General features: G+C 42.0%; 1 protein-coding gene across 2 annotated transcripts in view; it reads right to left on the bottom strand.

Moving 5' to 3' along the window:
• Nucleotides 1-21,944, bottom strand: part of KCNJ6 (potassium voltage-gated channel subfamily J member 6) — a 304,560-nt gene that overhangs the window by 218,546 nt on the left and 64,070 nt on the right. For both annotated transcript variants that reach the window (XM_025379782.1, XM_025379783.1), the window contains exon 2: nucleotides 4,277-4,328. In XM_025379782.1, the coding sequence (XP_025235567.1) occupies nucleotides 4,277-4,301 (25 nt within the window). In that variant the 5' untranslated portion in view covers nucleotides 4,302-4,328. The remainder of the gene's footprint in view (nucleotides 1-4,276; nucleotides 4,329-21,944) is intronic.

The raw sequence follows: 21,944 nt of genomic DNA, 5'->3' as shown, positions 1-21,944 counted from the left end.
TTCTCTTATGACAGTTGATTCACAGACCAAAATCATTAGAAATACTGTCCAGCCAAACCTGAAATGTAAAACCAATAAATCAATAGTCAGGTGAAGAGCTCTTATTTAAATGTATCTGGAAACCAATATAAATGGAAAAATTAAAATAGCTTTATCAGAAATATTAATCAGTACAGTACCCTTACAATTCAGTCAGATGAGTTAAAAATAATATTCACTGAACTAGAGTATCAATTTCTAACGGAAGCCTTGGGAAAACTGTTAGCTTCATAACTTATGCACAACACCATCTGATTTAATTCACCCAGACACCTGAGACTCAGTTCATGGACAATGATGCTTAGGTTCTAAGCCACTGATCCTCCTGTCATTTAGAGAACGTGTTGGTGAATTTGGACTTAAAGATTAGAAAGAAATCTGCTCATGTGCTGTGGATTGTGAATTAGTTAGTAAGGCCCACGGATCCACTCCATATTTGGACAATACAGGCTGGTCCATTTTGTGATGGCACTGGCCACACTCTTTCATTCCAGGTCTGAGAAGAGCACATTTCATCACTTTAGGATGCTTTCACTTACAGAGAACCAGTCATATGATTTGGTTCTGTGTCCCCACGCAAATTGAATTGTAACCCCCAATGTTGGAGGTGGGGCCTGGAGAGACATGATTCGATCATGGGGGCGGATTTCCCCTTCAGTGCTGCTCTAGTGATAGTGAGTGAGTGCTCGAGAGATCTGGTTGTTTAAAAGTGTATGGAACCACCCCTCCCTCTCTTCCTTCTGTTCTGGCCATGTGACATGCTTGCTCCCTCTTTGCCTTCCACCATGATTGTAAGTTTCCTGGGGCCTCCCCAGAAGCTGATCGGATGCCAGCACCATGCTTCCTGTACAGCCTCTGGAACTGTGGAGCTAATGAGACCTCTTTCCTTTATCAATTACCCAGTCTCAGGTATTTCTTTATAGCAGTGTAAGAATGGACTAATACAATCAGTTTGGGGTTCTTCAAACCAAGTTATAAATTCTTTTAACATTTTCAGTTTCCAAGACTACAGGTAGAAAAAAAGGACGGAGCAGAGAGCAGGGCAGGAGATGATACAGAAATGAGAGCAGGGGAGAGGGGTGTCAGTGCTGAAGGGATTTTATTCTTTACCCAGTCCTTTCATCACAGTGAAATGTGAAATTAGCATGTGTTCAAGACTTATGTAAAATTACACAGAGGTTTGGGGTCAGGAATGAAAGGAAATCAATGTAAATAACTTTTTAAAGTTATATTTTCTTGGTATGGGTGGATATTTCGGAATAAAGGTTCACTGACTATGCTACAGAGGAACACCTTTATTTAATAGTCTCATGATTTGTGGAGGAGGAAGATGCACAGTTAAATGTGGGCAACATTAATGGTTAATTTTTGCTGGCCAATTTTAAAAAGGTGTTCATGGAGAAGTGTTTGTAAGCCTCCACTGTAACTTTCCATATGAAATCCATCACCAGGAGAAATTTCCATTTTTCAAAGGAAAAAATATGCCTTGATGGTTTATTTCATACTCATATGGTCTTTAATAATTAGACTTCAATATAGAAAATTGCATTTCTCATTTGAAGAAGGCTTTATTCTAATAAATTCCACTTTCCTTTTTTTATTTTTATCTTTTTTTATTTTGAGACCTGGTCTCGCTCTGTTGTCCAGGCTAGAGTGCAGTGGCATGATCTTGGCTCACTGCAACCTCTACATCCTGGGTTCAAGTGATTCTCCTGCCTCAGCTTCCGAATAGCCATAATAGGGATTACAGGCATGCGCCACCATGCTCAGCTAATTTTTGTATTTTTAGTAGAGACAGGGTTTCACCATATTAGCCAAGCTGATCTTGAACTCCTGACCTCAAGTGATCTGCCCGCCTCGGCCTCCCAAAGTGCTGGGATTACAGGCATGAGCCACCATGCCCAGCCCCCTTTCCTCTTAAAAAATGCTACAGCAACCAAAACAGCATGGTACTGGTACCAAAACAGAGACACAGACCAATGGAACAGAACAGAGCCCTCAGAAATAATACCACACATCTACAGCCATCTGATCTTTGACAAACCTGAGAAAAACAAGAAATGGGGAAAGGATTCCCTATTTAATAAATGGTGCTGGGAAAATTGGCTAGCCATAAGTAGAAAACTGAAACTGGATCATTTCCTTACTCCTTATACGAAAATTAATTCAAGATGGGTTAGAGACTTAAATGTTAGACCTAATACCATAAAAACTGTAGAAGAAAACCTAGGTAATACCATTCAGGACATAGGTATGGGCAAGGACTTCATGTCTAAAACACCAAAAGCAACGGCAACAAAAGTCGAAATTGACAAATGGGATCTAATTAAACTAAAGAGCTTCTACACAGCAAAAGAAACTACCATCAGAGTGAACAGGCAACCTACAGAGTGGGAGAAAATTTTTGCAATCTACTCATCTGACAAAGGGCTAATATCCAGAACCTACAAAGAACTCAAACAGGCCGGGCGCGGTGGCTCAAGCCTGTAATCCCAGCACTTTGGGAGGCCGAGACGGGCGGATCACGAGGTCAGGAGATCGAGACCATCCTGGCTAACACGGTGAAACCCCGTCTCTACTAAAAATACAAGAAAATTAGCCGGGCGAGGTGGTGGGCGCCTGTAGTCCCAGCTACTTGGGAGGCTGAGGCAGGAGAATGGCGTGAACCCGGGGGGGCAGAGCTTGCAGTGAGCCGAGATCGCGCCACTGCACTCCAGCCTGGGGCACAGAGCAAGACTCCGTCTCAAAAAAAAAAAAAAAAAAAAAAGAACTCAAACAAATTTACAAGAAAAAACAAACAACCCCATCAAAAAGTGGGCAAAGGATATGAACAGACATTTCTCAAAAGACATTCATGCAGCCAATAGACACATGTAAAAAAGCTCATCATCACTTACCATCAGAGAAATGCAAATCAAAACCACAATGAGATACCATCTCATACCAGTTAGAATGGCAGTCATTAAAAAATCAGGAAATAACAGGTGCTGGAGAGGATGTGGAGAAATAGGAACACTTTTACACTGTTGGTGGGATTGTAAACTAGTTCAACCATTGTGGAAAACAATATGGCAATTCCTCAAGGATCTAGAACTAGATATACCATTTGACCCAGCCATCCCATTACTGGGTATATACCCAAAGGATGATAAATCATGCTGCTATAAAGACACATGCACAGGTATGTTTACTGCGGCACTATTCACAATAGCAAAGACTTGGAATCAACCCAAATGTCCATCAGTGACAGACTGGATTAAGAAAATGTGGCACATATACACCATGGAATACTATGCAGCCATAAAAAAGGATGAGTTCGTGTCCTTTGTAGGGACATGGATGCAGCTGGAAACCATCATTCTCAGCAAACTATCGCAAGAACAGAAAACCAAATACCACATGTTCTCACTCATAGATGGGAATTGAACAATGAGATCACTTGGACATGGGAAGGAAACATCACTGGGGCCTATTGTGGGGAGGGGGGAGGGGAGAGGGATGGCATTGGGAGTTATATCTGATGTAAATGACGAGTTGATGGGTGCTGACGAGTTGATGGGTGCAGCACACCAACATGGCACATGTATACATATGTAACAAACCTGCACATTGTGCACATGTACCCTAGAACTTAAAGTATAATAAAAAAAAATAATAAAATTGTAACACAAACCTGAACAAGTAATGAAAAAAAATGCTTTGTGTATCCTGTTTATTTAGCTTAAGAGCACTATAACGCTATGTTCAAAACCTAAATCATCACAAGCTATTTATACTGCAAGTACTCCATTTTTTAATAGCTCTGTCTGAAATTTCTGAAGTACACCTGAAGGGTTTAACAATGATTTATCATTCTTTCCTCTCTTTAGATCATCCAGCCCATGGAATAGATGCCCAGAAAAAACTTCAGCTGACTTTGACTAAACCTCATAAAAGTTGGTTTGAAATTACTGTGGGTCCTAATCCCCAGCGCAGTGTTACAAATAAAATCTATTTTTGTTCTTCAGCTCCATACTGTGGGTAACAGTTTCAGCACAGAATTTGACCTCAAGCAACATGAACTCCGAATAATGCATAAAGTAACATCAACACGAGGCAGTGTGAGTGAAACAGATCTCGGTCCCGTAAAAGCGAAAGAGAAGGACAAATCAGATCATCACACGGGATGTCTCTTTTGTGCGATTTCGCATTTTCCCATTCAAAACAAAAAATAAATAATAAATTTGAAGCTACTCACTCATGGATTCTGTCAGCTTGGCCATTGTTGCAGTTTCTTCTTTGTGCTTTTCCTGGAGGTGAGAAGAAAAGACAATGGTCTATAAAACATGTCTTAGATATGAATTGATCTAATTGCCATTTACAGCTATATCTCTGTTCCTTCTTTTTCCTAGGTCAGAATTTGGTTTCCGATAATTAAATGAATAAAAACCCCACATGATAGTTATATTATCAGTCAGTCACTGAAAAGAGATTTTTAGGGCATTAAAAAGCTTCCCATTGCTCTTGGAAATGAGTGTCTGTCACACTGATCTTGGATATATATAATTGGTGACGCACGACCAGTTTTCAAAACCTCTTTGACACTGGATTTTTGACATCCATATGCCAATTTTTTTTTCCTCTCTGTTTTCCCCTATTGAAGCTTTCTTGGTATTTTTGGAGTTGATATTTTTGTAGTCATTTGGTTTCTTCTTTCCAAAAAACTAAATAGATTTTATACATATTTCTTTGTCTTACTTTTTAGGTTCCTGGAGCCTTTTAAAAGTCGTAAGCTTTGATGGGTTTATAACCTTATCTACTTTGTGCTGAAAACATTTTGTTTTAACCGAGATATAGGTTATAACCCACTGAGTTTGAAAGCCAGAATAATACATACAGAAATTCAATCTGTCCTAATTAAAACATGACCTTGGAGCTATTAAGAATACTGGTCATCTCTACTGAAAAGTTCTCTTTAATTTCTCCACAGTTCTCTGGCTTTCTTTAATTTCTTTGTGTTCCTAACACATGTAGTAACTGAAACATTGTTCACTGTTATTATGCTTTTTTTGCAGCTTTGTTTTTCTGTGAAACTAAAATGTTCATTATTTTAAAACTTCAGAAAAAAACTGAAAATTATAAATCTAATGCCACCCCCAGAGGAAATCATGGTTACATTTTGGTGACTGCTTTCTAGGCCTATTTCTTTACCTGTGCATATTTACAGATATGGGAATATGATCCTATTCTCATAGAGATAAGTATCTGTACTATACACATTTTGTGATGAAGCAATGTTTTCATTTAACATCATATCACGCATCTTTCTATGCCAATAAAGGTAGAATACGTCGTCATTTTTTAATGACTGCATAGCTCATCATGGGTTATATCATCATTTCCTTTACCAGATCCCATTTAATTTACTTAGAATTTTTCACTTCATAAAACACTGGGATGAGCATCTTGGACCTTATATGGTTGTGCACTTGTTCTGTGCAAGTTATTTTCTGAGGATAAATCCTAAGGTGAGGTATGGCTTGGTCAAAAAGTCTAAATATTAAAAATTCTGACATACAGTGGTCAATTGTCCCCCACAAAGGTTGTACCTGACAGTGTATAAAAGTGTTCAGTTTCTTATTAGCACTTTTACCCCCTAATCTTTGCTAAATCAACAGGCAGACAACATGATCTTGTTATTTTGCACTGTTGTCTTTCTCTGACCTTTTGTTTATGGACAAGCGTAGTGTTCTTCCCCATGTCATAGTTATGAAGTTTACTCATGGTTTCACATTGTTGTGTTCCAGCCCCTCTGCCATCAACATTTTAGTGCTTAGAAGCCCAGGGTGGTATTTGCTTTTCCCCATGGCCCTGATACAATGCTGAGTATAGTCTAGCAGTTTGGCTAACACTCGAATTGATGTGTCATGGCTTGGGTGTTGTAGTACGGATAGCAAGATCATTATTCGTCCTCCCTATGACACTATTCCCAAACTAGAAGGGTATGCTTTGATTCAATGGCAACAAACAACTTCGCACATGGCAAGTATTCTTGATTTCCACAGCCCTGTATTCATGACAACGAAATCAGCACACCACCTCTTACTTAAGCTAATAATTGCCCTTGAGAACAGAAGGAGCTACGGAGTTGTAATCTACTAACCTGCTTGCTGTGGCATTTCGCCCATGATATTTAGCCTACCACTTGGGTTATGTCAACATGCAGAGAAACAGCATGGCGTGCGCCAGTAGAGAGGCTAAGTGTCACGTCACGGAGCTGAATAAGACAGGCAGAGAGGAGCCTCTCACACAATGCTGGTTCATGCGAGTGTGCACAGCGGCTGCTCACCAGCCGACCCCAGTGGGTTGTAACAATTCAGGCAGAAAAGCTGTTCCATGGCAGGGACTCAGTGAAGTTGGTCCCAGAGCTTGTTCTGTCTCTGTGTGTCCTGTCATTGACTCTCAGCTCTCCTCGTAGCCCAGTTCTGCTGTGTTGATCTGTCTAGCCGTACTGGCTCTCCTTGTGTCCTGGTCTGTGACTTGACTTCTCCATTTTCTGGCTCTGTGCTCCATCAGGCCTCACTCTGTATCACAGACCTCTTCAGCTTGACCCTCCTCTGATGGCATCAGCGGTAAGAACCCCCCAACCCCAAACCATAGGCGTCCAGATTCCAGGCATTATATTTTTAACAAGCCCTGTTTAGTGTGTCTGTTTTCTTGTGTGTGTGTGTGTGTGTGTGACCACTTCATCTCTTGTGACCTAAGGACCCTGCCACATTCTGGACCCCGGTCTTGCTGGTGGGTGGTCCTTGCAGCTATTTTTGTTCAGATGTGCTGGATATCTTAGTCCTAGAGATGTCAAATACCACCTGGACCAGCAATTTCCTCTTCCCTGTAGTTAAATGGAATCCTCTGACATTAAGTGGGGAGAGGCTCCTAAAATCCTAAATATAGCTCTCCCAGACTGACTCATCTATATCATAACTTATGGTGGAAATCATGACATATGTTTTCGTGTAAGTAGTTTAGTTATTCTATTGGATGTCTCTAAACTCCTTATGTCCTTCTCTCATTATCAGAAAGTTGATGTTTGCAGTTACACAACATGTATATCCAATAAAGCATTTACATTCATTCTCGGTCCCAAGCAAATTCTCCTTATTCTAAAGCCAAGAGTTTCCTTCACAGCAAATTTCCTGGTTGTTGGATTTACATTACTGGGAAGAGATTTAGAATTATAGCATATTAAAATTGGAAGTGATTCTTTTAGAGATTGTCAAGTCCAACCCCATATTGATGCAGTTGATGAAACTGAAGCCCAGGGAAGAGTGTGATGTGCCAGGAAAGGATTTAGAGGGAGCCGATCCCTTTCCCTTATCCACAACCTCTGCTCTCCCAGAAATCTCAAGGCCCATCAAACCTAAGCCCATTTAGCCAAGATCCCTCACACAACAGTCCCAGTGCGGTGTTGAAGTTTCCTAGATTTGCCATTTCTATGTTCTTTCTTTGAGTATTCTCATTCACAACAATGTCCCTAATTTCCATGAATGGCTGGCAATGCCCAGATTTGCATATCCTGCCCTGACCTCTCCATGGAACCCCTGCTCTCCACTTCTTCCTCCTTCCTCACTCCTTGATATATTTTGCTTTTTTTTTTTTTTTTTTTGAGATGGAGTCTCGCTCTGTCGCCAGGCTGGAGTGCAGTGGCAGGATCTCAGCTCACTACAACCTCCGCCTCCCAGGTTCAAGTGATTCTCCTGCCTCAGCCTCCCGAGCAGCTGGGATTACAGGTGCACACCACCACACCCAGCTAATTTTTGTGTTTTTAGTAGAGATGAGGTTTCACCAAGTTGGTCAGGCTGGTCTTGATCTCTTGACCTCGTGATCCGCCCACCTCGGCCTCCCAAAGTGCTGGGATTACAGGCGTGAGCCACCATGCCTGGCCTATTTTGCATACTTTAAAGTTGGTCTTCCCTCACTGCACTCTACTTAGGAGACTATTAACATTGCCTCCACCTGATTGGAACCTCACCTACAACCCGGAAGGTTTATCATGAAATAGCTCCGGGGGATCTATCTAAAACACAAACCTGACGTGGCCTCTCCCTGCTTGATCAGTTCTCCTCCAGCAAGTGAGAATGCAGTCCTTGCTTTCAGCCAGGGCCCCTGGACTGATGGCTCTTTCTTCTCCGCTCATACCTTAGGTCCAGCTCCCTGCAACCCACGACTGTCTTCTACCTCCCTGCCTTGGCAAGCACTATTCCCTCTGCCTAGATACTTCAAGTTCCACTTCATTCTTGTCCTCTGCAAATTCATCCTGAAAAACTCCACTGGGTACCACCCAGTCTCTGCTGGCTCCCCTGCTCTTTCTGACCATTTTCCTGAGTTTTATCTTTAGGTGTGTTTGTGCACAAACGCATCCATGTGTCACACTGCATAATTTGTTATGGCATCGAGGGACTCTGGAAGCTTTGGAAAATTCCAAAGCCCCATCTCAAGAGCCTCATCTGGAGGTCATGGGTGGGAGGCGGTGTGTGGTAGACCAGAAGCCCTGACCACTAAACCTCCCTAGGAACCTGGACAAGTCATTTTACTTTTTGGGGCTACTGTTTCCTGGTGTGCTCATTTCAGAAGTGGTCTGCTGCTTGCTGTGTTCTGCCCCGTCCTCCATCCCTTACCCCTGCGGAAGTCAGCAACAGGAAGAGGATACCTGAACATGCTCGGATAGGCTGTGACTATTGGTGGTATTTTAAAGTGAAAAAAGACAGATATGTTTGCTTCAAGAACTTGCGTTAAAAACGTCTTTCCCTGGGGGAGCCGAGGGTTTTTATATCCAAGGTAATCATCTCATGTTGTTTCAAAATGAAAAGAAAATCAGAAATGCAGGAATCATACTTGTTGGGAGAAAAGCATTTACTTTGGCCTGAAACTTTTTTGTTCTTGTTTATTGTGTCTGTCCCACTTGGATGCTCTTAGAGAGAGTGGCGGGGACAGGGAGAAAGAGAGCATGTGTATAAGTGTTTGGAAGCCTGGGTCTAGAACGGTTTTTGTCATGGCTTTACTACTTCTTACCTACTCATTAATTAATCTTGGAAGCTCTAATTTTCTCATCTTTAAAGTGGGGATAGGTGGAATTTGCACTGCCTGGTTCACAGGACTGTTTGAGGAACAAATGAGACGAGGCATATAAATACACTCAAGTGTAATGTCCATGTGTAGGTTTGTAATCATTATTCCATTTGGCTACTGTGTGGGGGCCCAGAGTCAGAACCTGTTCTTGCTCTTTGAGGACAAATATTGACCTTTAAGATTTGTGCCAAAAATAACAAAGCAAATTTCCCTGAAGTTAGCCAGACTCACGGCTGCCAGCCCCTCAGGGGACTACTTATCAAGAGTGTCAACAGCTGGTGACTATGCAACCCACACCTGTATTTCCATAGCCCCGCTCCAGAATATAAGGGCTCCAGAACTTAGACGCACTGCTTGGAAGAGCTATGCTATTTTGCTCTAGGAGGCACTCGACTTAAAGTTGTATTGTTGTACATTTAATAAAAGGCATTCATAGACACATCGAACATTCGGGGGAATCATGATGATATGTTTGAGCAAAACATGTCCACAGGTGCTGAAAAAAGAAAAAAACGTTAAGTGTCTTGTTTAAATCCTAACAAACTCCCCGGGTAGGGCATTGACTTTCAGGGGCAATGGGCATTTAATTTTCTGTCTGAACTTTATTCCCTCTGCCACACCTGGGGAAGTAAATAAAGGCTCAGCAATTCGCTTGGGGTGTGTGTGTGTGTCATTTATACTCACACATCTGTTTCAGCTAAAGACAGCATGGCTTTCTACTGAGACCATGCCAGATATATACTTCTCTTTGACTGTCTAAAATGACAGAGGTGTTTTTAATGAGGGCAATTATAACAGTGTGACTGTAGCTCAGAGCTAAGGCTGAGACACTGTGTGTGTGTGTGTGTGTGTGTGTGTGTGTGTGTGTGTGAGTGAGAGAGAGAGAGAGAGAGAGAGACAGAGAAAGAGAGAGGAGGATGGGGGAAGAGGAGATTGATTCATGAATGCAGAGCTTCTAGAAAGGGTAGAAAGGGTTTTTTTCCGCTGCATGGGGCTCCCTCAGACAGAGGACAGGAGCTGGCAGAACCCAGTGAGGTCTGCATTTTCGGCGGTGCTGCCTTGCTTTCTGCTACCCAGAAGTAGGCTTTTAAGGATGAGGGGGAAACTCATCATGGTTGATGTATTTCAAACCGGTTATATTTGCATCTCAGATATTTTTATCTCTCTAAAATGTGTGCTTGTATTCATCAGAAAACTGTGATTTTTTTTCCAAAATACAACCATTTAAAGAAACATTTATGCAAAGTAGGAAACGATAAGACCATTTTATGAACTTAGTATCCTCAGCAGGGGCCTCACCTCTGGTTAAACCAGGAGCCTCAAATCTCCCACCCTGTTCTTCAGGTTCTCTACAAATGCACCAGCCCTGGCCCCTCTCATCTTCCCACTCCTCTTCCCTGACACGGTGCGATGGCAGGTCACCTGAGGACTGATTTAAATGGAAAATGCCGCATCCTCAGATAGCCAAGCAGGTGAGTGTTCTCTCAGTACGGCATCATTTATATGGCCTTGAGTTGTTGCCGAAAAATATAGGCCACAGCATTTAAGAGTCAGTAATTAGTTTTTTGCCTAATGAAAAACAAATGGAAAGCAGTAGCCAGTATGCAAGTATGGTTTAGGGCAATATAAATATAAAATACATAAAAACATAACAATATGAAAATATACAAAAATAGTAACTCCTAACGTTTACTTCACATTTATTATAGCCTTTCACTGCATTACTACATTCGACTATCTCCTTAATTCTCACAAGGACCCTGTGAAATAGGTACTGTCTTCTCTACTTTGAGGATGGGGAAGCTAAGGCACAGAGAGGTTCAGCAGATCACCCCAGATCACACGGCTGGTAAGGAGTAGAGCAGAGCATCAAACCCAAGAAGTCTTCTTTTTGTGCCTGCATCTCTAAGAACTGGTGAGAAGTCCTAGAAATGAAGGACATTAGTGCTGAAGGCAGCAGTGAGAATCCAGGTCTAAGATCCTTCTTCAATCATCCGATGCTGAAAAATCTACTGATGTGCATAAGATGGGCACCGGATAGAAGAGGACATCCAGGTAAAGCTGGCTTTACGCCTGTCTTCAGAGAGCTTCCAGTTTGGTCCAGAAGGCAAGATGTGTAGAGAAATCGCTGAATACGTGGTATCAAGGGGAAAACACCAGAAGGGTTCTACAGGACATTGACGGAAAGAGGAACAGACGGAGCAAAGAGAAGGGGAGAGACAGAGAGAGAGAGAGAGGAGGAGACAAGGGAGGGGGAGAAACAGAATAGAGACAGAGAATGAGACTGGAGAAAATGTAGTTCTAACTCACAGAACCAGGGTGTGCTTCATGGAGGAAGCAGCTTCAATGTGTGCAGGAGGGGAAGAAGAGCGATGGGAGAGGGGAGGGCAAGGAAGAATATTCCAGGTGGAGAAATGGCATGAAGAAAGGTGGGGAAGCTTGGTGCATGAGGAACAACAGGTTACAGGGGGACCGAGGCTTGGTGTGAGAGGAAGAGCAGGAGGCTGGCATAGACAATGAGGACATCAGCCCTGAAGGGCCCTGGAGGCCAGGCTGAGCTGCTCAGGAGGGAGGCTGGGGCTGGAGTTGTGGTGAACCACTGGGAGGAGGAAGGTGCCTGTGTGAGCACTGTGGCCACCCTGGTGAGCCAAGGGAAGGTGGTGGGTGATGTGGAGGCAAAACCCAATGAGTGTGCTCTCCTGTGAGCCCAGGGAATAGCAGATTTGAAGAGTAAAGAACTTGCCTAACAGGATGGGGTACCATTTTTTTAGAGTAAAGTTGGTTTTCACCACTGATACACTCAGTTAAAGTTTCTAAAATAATCTGAAACTTTCATGATTTGGGGTAAAAACATCTGCGGGGTGTGCTTGAAGGAGGAGGTGACATTCTCGCTGGGCAGGCCACATAGGATGCTTTAGGTGAGAAGACCCTCTTTGCAATAAGGCTCAGAGCCTTAGCCTCACCAGATATCCTTTCTAAGGTCCCTATGTACAGGTAACCCTGCCTGGCTCCTTAGGCTGCCATCATTGTGGCCTTGTTCACCAGACCAGGGAGGGTCCTAATACACTGAAGTATGAGGCTATCTCACAAAGATAAATCAGATTCAAAGTTAAGCTTGTACTAACGTTGCCTTAATTCCTTTGGGCTTCAGCGTGAGTTTGTAGATGGCAGGAGAGGGTTTGGAGCATTGCCTGAGTACTTTCTTTAAAGCATGTTGAGCACGTGACCTTCTAAGAGTGATGGGTAGCAGAGATAAGAGAAAATGGCTGGACCACATGGCTGTCAGAGTTTCTCCAAACCCAACTGTGTGTGTGTCCTCCCTCACTTGAAATACTGTGGGACAAGCTCTCAACTTTCAGCATCAATATCCAGACAATGTTTCACGAATTTCCCCAGGGGAGTTGGTTTCTTGGAATATTGGTGAGTGACTCATTTCTCCTTTCCTAGAGCTCCTAGAAATATTATAAAATATAGGACAAGCATTATCACCAAAGATCTATCAGGAAATTTCCTTTAAAGAAAATACTATGTGAGGCTGCAGGGAGGCACTGAGGATGCCCAGGTAACTGGAGCATACAGAGCCTGTGCCCGTGGTGGACAAGCATCTGCAGTCTTTTCCCTGTCAAGTACCTCTGCTTCCAAGATGCACCTACTCTAGGTTTGGTCCCCAGCTTCCCAGGACTCAACCACAGTGCTGAATCTTGGAAACAGGCAGGAATTTCCTGTTGGTCTCATGACTCTCAATCTATGGCCTCTTTTCTGGTTCAGCATCTTTCTGGGGGCTCTTGTCTCACCTCCAGGGTGATCTTCCAGACATCCTAAGCCTTGCAGTGGCCAATGCCTCTCCCAGCTGGCTTCATCCAAGCCACAGGCATTGCCAAACCATCTCTATTTCCAAGAGGAAAGGGAACAGATGCTATATTAGTTCCTTTCTTTCCCCTTGACTTTTCCAGGTTGCCCACAATCCAAGTTCTAGGCAAACTGAGTCTTCCAACATCCACTCTGCACTCCCAGCTCCCCACATTCCATGGCTTGCCTGGATCCTTCCCTTCCAACCACTGACTCCACCTACCTCTCCAGGCCCATTGCTTAACACTCTACAGTATGCTCCCGCCCGACAAGCCCCTTCGGTTTCTGAACACATTGCATTACTTCATGCCTCAGTTCAGGTTTGACTTCCTGTTTGACATTCTCCCTGGCTACCCCATTCTGAGTGCCCATCCCCTCTGCACCTTAGCAACTGTGCATACTGTAGGACTTGTCATTCTTGGAGCCATGACTTACAAAGTAACAGAGCAAGTCAGAGGGAATAGTCTTGACAACTCCAGGAGCAACTGAAACACTATAAAGGATGAATTCTTCTGTTTCCAAAAAGGGTAAAACAAAATACCAAACCACAACCAAAGAATGCATAGAATGAACGGAATTTCCCTGAACAGCTGTGAGTTTCCTGACATGAGATGCTGACCAGTCATTTGTTCAGAATTTTCCAGAATTTCTGCCCCAGAAAGTAGTACAATAAAATGACCCATAAGAGCTCTTCTAAAATGGTTTCAGGGATGCAGTGATACTTCAAGGGAAATAAATCCCTGATTCCTTTTGCTTTTCTTCATATACGTTCTTTCTTTCATTCAATCAGAGGTGGGTGGTGGGGTGTCAAGGGTCAGGTGGGCATGATGATAGGGGCAGGATGGCAGGCCCGAAGGTAAGGCTGGTTAGTTACTCTGACATATAAGGGATACTTAGAACAGGGATCCCTAACCCCCAGGCCGTGGACAAGTACTGGTCCGTGGTCTGTTAGGAACTGGGCCGCACAGCACGAGGTGAGCGGCAGGTGAGCATTTCTGCCCAAGCTGCACCTCCTGTCAGATCAGCAGTGACATTAGATTCTCATAGGAGCGCGAACCCTATTTGAACTGCACATGTGAGGGATCCAAGGTGGTGCACTCCTCATGAGAATGTATTGCCTGATGATATGAGGTGGAACAGTTTCATGCTGAAACCATCCCCACCCCCTCCTCCTACCCCTGGTCCGTGGAAAAATTGTCTTCTATGAAACTGGTTCTTCGTGTCAAAAAGATTGGAGACTGCTGATTTAGAAAATAATCACCTGGCCCAGTAGCTTGACCCTGTTTTAAGGAGTCACTCAAGCCCAGTGGTGAGTTTGGTATGGTCACCAGAATGCCTTACGTTTGTCTAATGATGCAATGTTGCATTAGGGAGCCCCATGCCAAGGTACCGTAGCGGACTCTGGTTACCATGGTGCTCAATTCTCCCCTGCTTTTTTGAGAGAATGAATCCCGGGGAAGCCTAGGGTTATGCATGTTGCTGTGGGACTATTTGTCTATTTGTCATGCTTCACCTTGAGAACTGGCTGGGTTGCAGTGAAGAGTAAGGGATTCATTCATTCATTCATGGCCCAGCCTGTGTGAAACTGTGAAAACACACAGCCTTTGGGAGGGCCATGATCAAGTTTTGTGACAGGAGATTTAAGCCTAAACTGCCCAATACTGGATAACCCATGTGGAGCCCCCAATCAGACAGGGAACCCAGTGGGGCATGATAAAAGCTCCTTCCCTAGCCAGGCCACTCTGGTCACTATCAGTATCCAGGGAAGTGGTGTGGATGCCTGTCCTCAAAACAGGACACTATCCCTGCTGAACTCTGCCACAGCATTATCAACAGGACAGCAGAGAGTCCTGGTTATTGGAATAACCCCAGGAAGCCAGCTTGTTCCCTACGCATGCAAAAAAGTGTAGGGTGCAGAAAGATGTGCTTCTTCAACCTCTCAGCTGTGTCAATAGTTATAAAAGAAACTAAGTCAGGCAGGGCACAGTGGCTCACGCCTGTAATCCCAGCACTTTGGGAGGCTGAGGTGGGCGGATCATGAGGTCAGGAGGTCGAGACCATCCTGGCTAACACGGTGAAACCCTGTCTCTACTAAAAATACAAAAAATTAGCCGGGTGTGGTGGCGGGCACCTGTAGTCTCAGCTTCTCAGGAGGCTGAGGCAGGAGAATGGCGTGAACCTGGGAGGCGGAGCTTGCAGTGAGCTGAGATCACACCACTGCACTCCAGCCTGGATGACAGAGCGAAACCCTGCCTCAAAAAAAAAAAAAAAAAAAAAAGGAAAGAAAAAGAAAGAAAAAAAAAAAAAGAAACTAAGTCAGGGGAATATTCTTAAAATGTTCCTTTGAGAAATTCAATTTTATAACCAAATGTGACATTTACTGGGGCTGGAGACTGAGGAAAATTTACAGATAGAAACTGTATTATTTTCTTGTGCTTCTTGTCATGTGTTTTCAGCTTGAACTTCTATTTGGATACAGGAGGGAAGGGAGAGAAGGTGACCCCTTTGTAGGTATCTAGTAATTGATTCTCAGCAACAGAGATCTCTGAGAAGGAAAATGAGGAACACTATTCTAATCTCTGTTGTTCTTTTATCTCTTCTTTCTTTTTCTCTATTTACAGTTAATTTCTTCATTTCAGCTTTGGCAAAGATATAGATTGATTTTTTTTTTCCTATTCCTCTCATTCAGTACAACCAAAAAGTCCTGGACAATGTATATGGCAAACTTAAGTTGACTCTGAAAGGTGAATAGAGGAAGCCATACCAGCTAGGGACCTTGGGATCTGAGGAATAACATGGGAGTGAGTTCTCTGAGTTTTTTTGTTTGTTTGTTTTGTATTGTTTGTCCCTGACTGGATACTGGAGATGCCAGCAAATTGGAAATGTCAATAGATGCAGACAAAAATGCCCCAAGTTTGAATTCTGTAGCCAAAGACCTAGGAAAGAGGTAGTCTAAGACGACAGAAAACTTTTGGACAATAACCTCTGTAGCCAAACATTATAGAAAAAACAGCAATTCCACTTGGAAAGCAAAGGCTGGGTGGGGAACTTAGGCTTCCACTCTTGTCAGGCTGTAATGCTGCACCCAAACCTGTTGCCAGGATAGTGTCAGGGAAGACAGAGTGGAGATTCGGAATTTTCCTTCTTGCTGAAGGATAATGAGACTCCCTAGAGAACACATGGGGAGCCTGGTCCTCCATACGGTTCTGGTAATAATGAGGTATGTCTCCCCAGACCCACAGGGGAGGTATTAGAAGAGAGCCAGTATAGAGTCAGGATATTCACTGCCACCCAGCTGTAACAAGATCACTCTTGCAAAGTGTTGGTGGAGACCACCACATGGGAAGTAGTAATGAGGTGCCCCCGCTATTCCAGCTAGGATGGTGTTGCTGGAGGCCCAGTAGGGATTCTGAACCTTCATTCCCATTCAGCAGTAAAAAGGATGACACCCTACTAGTGAGCAATGAGGTGGGTCCCTCCTTAACTCACCAGAGTGGTGTCAGAGGAGGCCTGCTATCATACAAGATTTAAATAAGATCCAGAATCTTATAATAACACCAAAGATGTTTAGGTTTCCATAAAAGATTACCTGTCATACCAACAGAAAGAGCTAAAACTGCATGACTAAAGACAAATATCAACACTCATATGACCCAGAGGTCATATGAGGAATATAATGCAGCCATCATAAAAATGCTTTAACAAGCAGTTACAAACATAACTAAAACAAATGAAGAAAAGTCCTAACAAACAAATAGTAAGCCTCAGCAAAAAAGCAGCACTTAAGGAGAAGAACTGGAAAAAAATTCAGAACTAAAGATTATAATAACTGAAATAAAAAACTCAGTTGATGGACTGAACAGCAGGGTGGATAAGACAGAGCAAAGAAACAGTGAACTTGTTGATAGAGCAATAGAAATTATATAATCTGGACACTAGAGAGAAAATAGACTTAAAAAAAATTACAGAGCCTTGGGAACATGTAGGGCTGTAACAAAAGAGCCAACATTTATGACACAGAGTATCAGGAGAAGGAAAAGAAGACGAGACCGAAGAAAGTATTCAAGGGAATAATGGCTGGAATTTTTTCAAAAAAATTTTTAAAAAACTACAGATCCAAGAAGCCAAATGAAACCCATGCAAGAAAAACCCAAGGTAATTCATTCAGAGACACATGATAAACTTCTGAAAACTAAAGAAAAAGAAAAAAATTATGAAAGCAGCCAGAGAGAAGTAATGCATTATCAATAGGGAAAGGTAATTCAAATGACAGTGGTTTTCTACTTAGAAACTGTGGAGGCCAAAACAAAACAGCATAACATTTTTCAACTACTGAAAAAAAAATTTTTTTTCAGCTCAGAATTGTATACCAGCAAAAATATCTTTCACGAATTAAATGAAAATCAAGGCACTCAGGCATTTTCAGATGAAATAAAACAAAGAGAATTTGTGAAGAAAATGTGAAGAATTTATTTTATTTACCCTAAAAGAAAGGAAGTTCTTTCAACAAAAAGGAAATAATAAAGGAAGCAATTTTGACACCTCTTAGAGGTAGAAAGGACATGGAAAGAGAAAACATATAGGCAAACACAGTAGACTTTTCTTGAGTTTTCTAAATTATACTTGATGGTTGAAGCACATATTATAGCATGGTCTAATGTGATTCTTAATATATGTAGAGGAAATACTTAAGAAAACTATATTTTAAATAGGGTAAGGGAAATGAATGTAAAGGGAGCTAAGATTTCTATGTTTCCTTTGAATTGGTTAATATTAACAGCAGTAGTTAAGAGATACATATATATACGTATGCATATATAAATTACATTGTGTATAAATACATAAACACACAATGTAATTCCTAGAACAGTCGCTGAAAAAGCTAAACAAAGAGATATATTCAAAACACTACAGATAAATCAAAGTTGAATTTTAGAAAATGTTGAAGTGACCCACAGGATTTCAGAAAAAAAAAACCCAGAGAATCACAAAACAAAAAACAAATAGAAAACAAAAAATTAAACGGCCAACCTAAGCCTTAACATGCTAATAATTATATTAAACATAAATGGTCCAAATACAACAATTAAAAAAACAGAGATTAGCAGAGTGTATAAAAAGCAACTCCAACTATATACCATTAAAAAAAAACTCACTTCAAATATAATGGTATGGGTAGATTGAAAGTAAAAAGATGGAAAGAGATGTACCATACAAGCATTAATTTTAAAAAAGTGTGGCAATATTATTACACAAAGTAGACTGCAGAGCAAAGAAAACATGACAGATGGAGAGAAAAATTACATAATAATAAAGATTCAATCATGGAGAATATTATGTTAAGTGAAGTAAGCCAGGCACAGAAAGAAAAATATATGTTCTCACTCACATGTCAGAGCTAAAAAATTGATCTAATGGAGTAATGAGTAACCAGAAGCCTGGAAGGATCAGGAGGGGGATGAGCATAAGTTGGTTAGTATGTACAAAAATACAGTTAGATAGAAACAATACGCTCTGTTGTTTGATAGCACAGTAGAATAACCATAGTTAAGGATGATGTATTGTATATTTCAAAATAGCTAGAAGAAGACTTGAAATGTTCCCAACACAAATGAATAATACATGTTTGAGGTGATGGATATCCCAAATACCCTGACTTGATCATTCCACATTTTATGTATGTATCAAAACATCACATGTGATGTTCATAAATATAAACAACTATTAAGTATCAATAAAATAAAGGTTTAATCAACCAAGAATACACAGCAATCCTAAATGTGTATGCAACAAACAACAGAGGTGCAAAATATGTGAAGAAAAAACTGATAGAACTGAAAGGGGAAATAAATCCACAAATATAGTTGAAGATGCCAACACCCTTCTCTTAACAATTGTTAGGACAACTACAGAGAAAATCAGTAAGGATACAGCAAAAATCAACCAACAGGATCAAATCAATGTTTACAGAATTTGCCATACAACAACAGCAGAAAACACGTTCTTTTCAAGTGCCCACAGCATATATACTAAGACAGACTCCAACAAAAGAATTGAAATCATACCAAGTATGCTCTCTGATCACAATGGAATCGGACTTTTAAAAAATCAATTTTTTTTGTTTCTTTTCTTCTTTTTCTCTTTTTCACTTGTGCCACCCCCATGCCTGCTTTCTACCAGTACAGTATGTCATTACTCTGAATGCTGCAGTCAGGGTGCAGTTCTTGGGAAGTTTTTGGAGTGGGATGTGGCTTTCATGGCTCAGAGTTTTAAAGGAAAGGGAGGAATGGACTTTCCATTCTCTTTAACTTCTTTATTGGAACACTCTCTCTGTTCTTGGAGAATTAGCATAACCCTCACATTGCTCTATTGTGACTATTCTTGGAACCTTTCTATAGAATACTAGAGGAAAGAGGAAGATAGTTAGATTCTGAGTCTGTGTCATGGAAGATGGGTTTGCATCTTGTGTGCAGTTTAAACAGTTTTGTGACAAAAAGGATTAAGCAGAGCAGAAAAATAGCTTTCCTTATGAAACCAAAAATCCAACAGTAAACTTCCAATTCAGAAGGCAGAAGTCAAGAATGACTGCATCTGCTGGGGACCCTCTCTCCCCTGGGGACCAGTCATTGCAGAATCATGTCCTTTGTTTATATCATCCTTTTAGCACTGCTGAGCCAAGAAACTCAGTTCTGCTCAACCATGATGAATATTTTTCAAAACCACATATTCACAATAATGAGATTCTCATTGACAAGTCTGTGGTTCCTAATTTTTTAAAATATCTATCTGTAAGGAATTAAAAACAACCCTCTCCACTTTTAGCTATAAGGTGGGCTATTGGCCAAGCACGGCCAGGGGCCTCTGTCCCTGACAGGCAGCAGCTGTTCAGGCTCCCTGTCCCAGAGCACAGCAGAAGGCAGGGGAGAGGGGGTGGAAGCAGGATTCAGAGTGTTCAAGGCAAGAATTCTTTCCCAAGGCTTCATCCTCCCTGGGACTGGGTGCTAGGGCAGATGGTGCTTGCATTTTCCATCACTCAGAAAGCCATGGCCAGAGACAGGAGGGTGGGGAGGGGGAGGGAAGAGGTCCAAACATCATTTCTGGAAGCTCTTCAGATTCCCTGCATTTTAAAATCTCATAATTCTTCTCTCTGAATACCACAGAGCCAGTGCCATACAATGTTGTGGCATTTGCTGGGCCACATTCCCTAGTGAGATGGGAGAAGAATTACTGTGCCTAAGGCAGCGACCAGCTTAAACATTTTCATTTCCTTCTTGTGGCTTAGCTCTTCCACCAGGAAATCCTGATAGCATCTTCCTTGCCCTCTCCCCACTCCTCACTGTTCATTTCTCAACTGTGTGATTTTGTGCTTCTGGCCTTAGTCAGAGCCAACCTCTCTATTCCTGGTTCTCTATGAGAATATGCCTAGGTTCCTGCCTAGATGAGCAAGTCAGGACTGTGGACTAGGTGAACTTCAAGTCAGTGTGGAAAATGCCCTTGTTCTCAGGAGATATATACTCAAATACTGAGGGCAACCTATCCTGATGTCTATAACTCTTAAATGGAGAGAGAGAGAACACAAATAAATAAGGCACATGGGACAAATGTTTACAACTGGGGACAAATCCAGGTAATGGGTATATCATGTGTATTATATTATTCTTGTGACTTTTCTACAGGTTTGTCATTTTTCAAAATTGAAAAAAAGATAAAAAATCAGTATGGTGAGTGCAAACGGCTTCTCCTAAGCCCCAGGTCAGAACAATGGCCTCTGGCCTGGGGAAGTTGTATGGTTTGGGTATTGACCTGGCTGGATGTACCAGTTACCTGGTTTCATTCCTGTGTGTGATGATCTTGCATGGTTCACCAGGCCATGCTCCGGTAGGAGTAGCATTGAGTTGTATCCTTAAGATTTCAAATGCATTGCCTATGGCTCTTCTGAGCCTTGAGGTGCCAATACTCCAATGAAGACCCACTGAATCAAAATCTCTGTGGAAAAAAGTAAAGAATATGCATTTCTTTAAACCATTCCTATGGATATATCTAATTTTAAGGTGTTAAGACAAAGACTTCTGTCTCCTTTGGAAAACGGCGAAGATACAAAGAAACCGTATGAAGTCTTCACTTTTGATGCAACTAGGAAATGCCCACAACCTCGGAACATGTATGTAGAGGGAGGGCTTTTGTTACACGCAGCAGAAATTGGGCCAGGATAAAGGTGGTGAGTGAGAAACAATGCCTAGCACCAGAAATCTATGGCAGAGCTGGCTGCCCACAGCCTTCACCATCCTGGGGGCATAGTCAAAGCATTACCAATGTTTAGAGCAACAAGATGAAGATGTGGTACTGGGTATGAGAGCCTTCCTGGGCAGTGTGTGATACCACAGAGGGACTGGAGGAAGCAGAAGGAAAGAAGAAAATGCTCAGATCTGCCATTTAGCAAACGGAATCATTTTGTGTGGCTGAGTGGAAAAGAAACTGTGGACAGTGAGCAGCACTGTGGTTGCCAATCTTTGTTAGCTGTGTGATGTAAGGACTAAACCTCTGACAAAACTCGGAATTAGACAGAGCTTTACTCCAGCCCAAGAGACTTCTTGCTCTGTGCTGTGCTTCCTGGGCCCTTCTCAACACTTCCTTTCACAAATCACTGACCCAGAAAGAAATCCCCTCTTTCACGAGGAGCCAGCAATGGATCTATCAAAAATATTACAGGAAAAAAAGACAAGCTGGAAGCTAACAATGACCTAGAAAAGTAAGGTGACTAGTAAATGGTAAAGCAAATATAGAAATAGTACAGTGAATACAGTAAGCGAATATTGAAATAGAGGCCATATTTATTTGGAAAAAAGAGAAAGACACTGATGAAAATATGATCAGGGACATCGAGTGCAATTTGAGAAGACAGATCAAAATAAAAAGAAAATAAATATCAAACTGAAAATGATAGACAT

Source organism: Theropithecus gelada, chromosome 3, assembly GCF_003255815.1.
Source record: "Theropithecus gelada isolate Dixy chromosome 3, Tgel_1.0, whole genome shotgun sequence".
NCBI lineage: Eukaryota > Metazoa > Chordata > Mammalia > Primates > Cercopithecidae > Theropithecus > Theropithecus gelada.
Note: the sequence above shows the minus strand (reverse complement) of the source record. Positions and strands in the feature narration are given on the sequence as shown.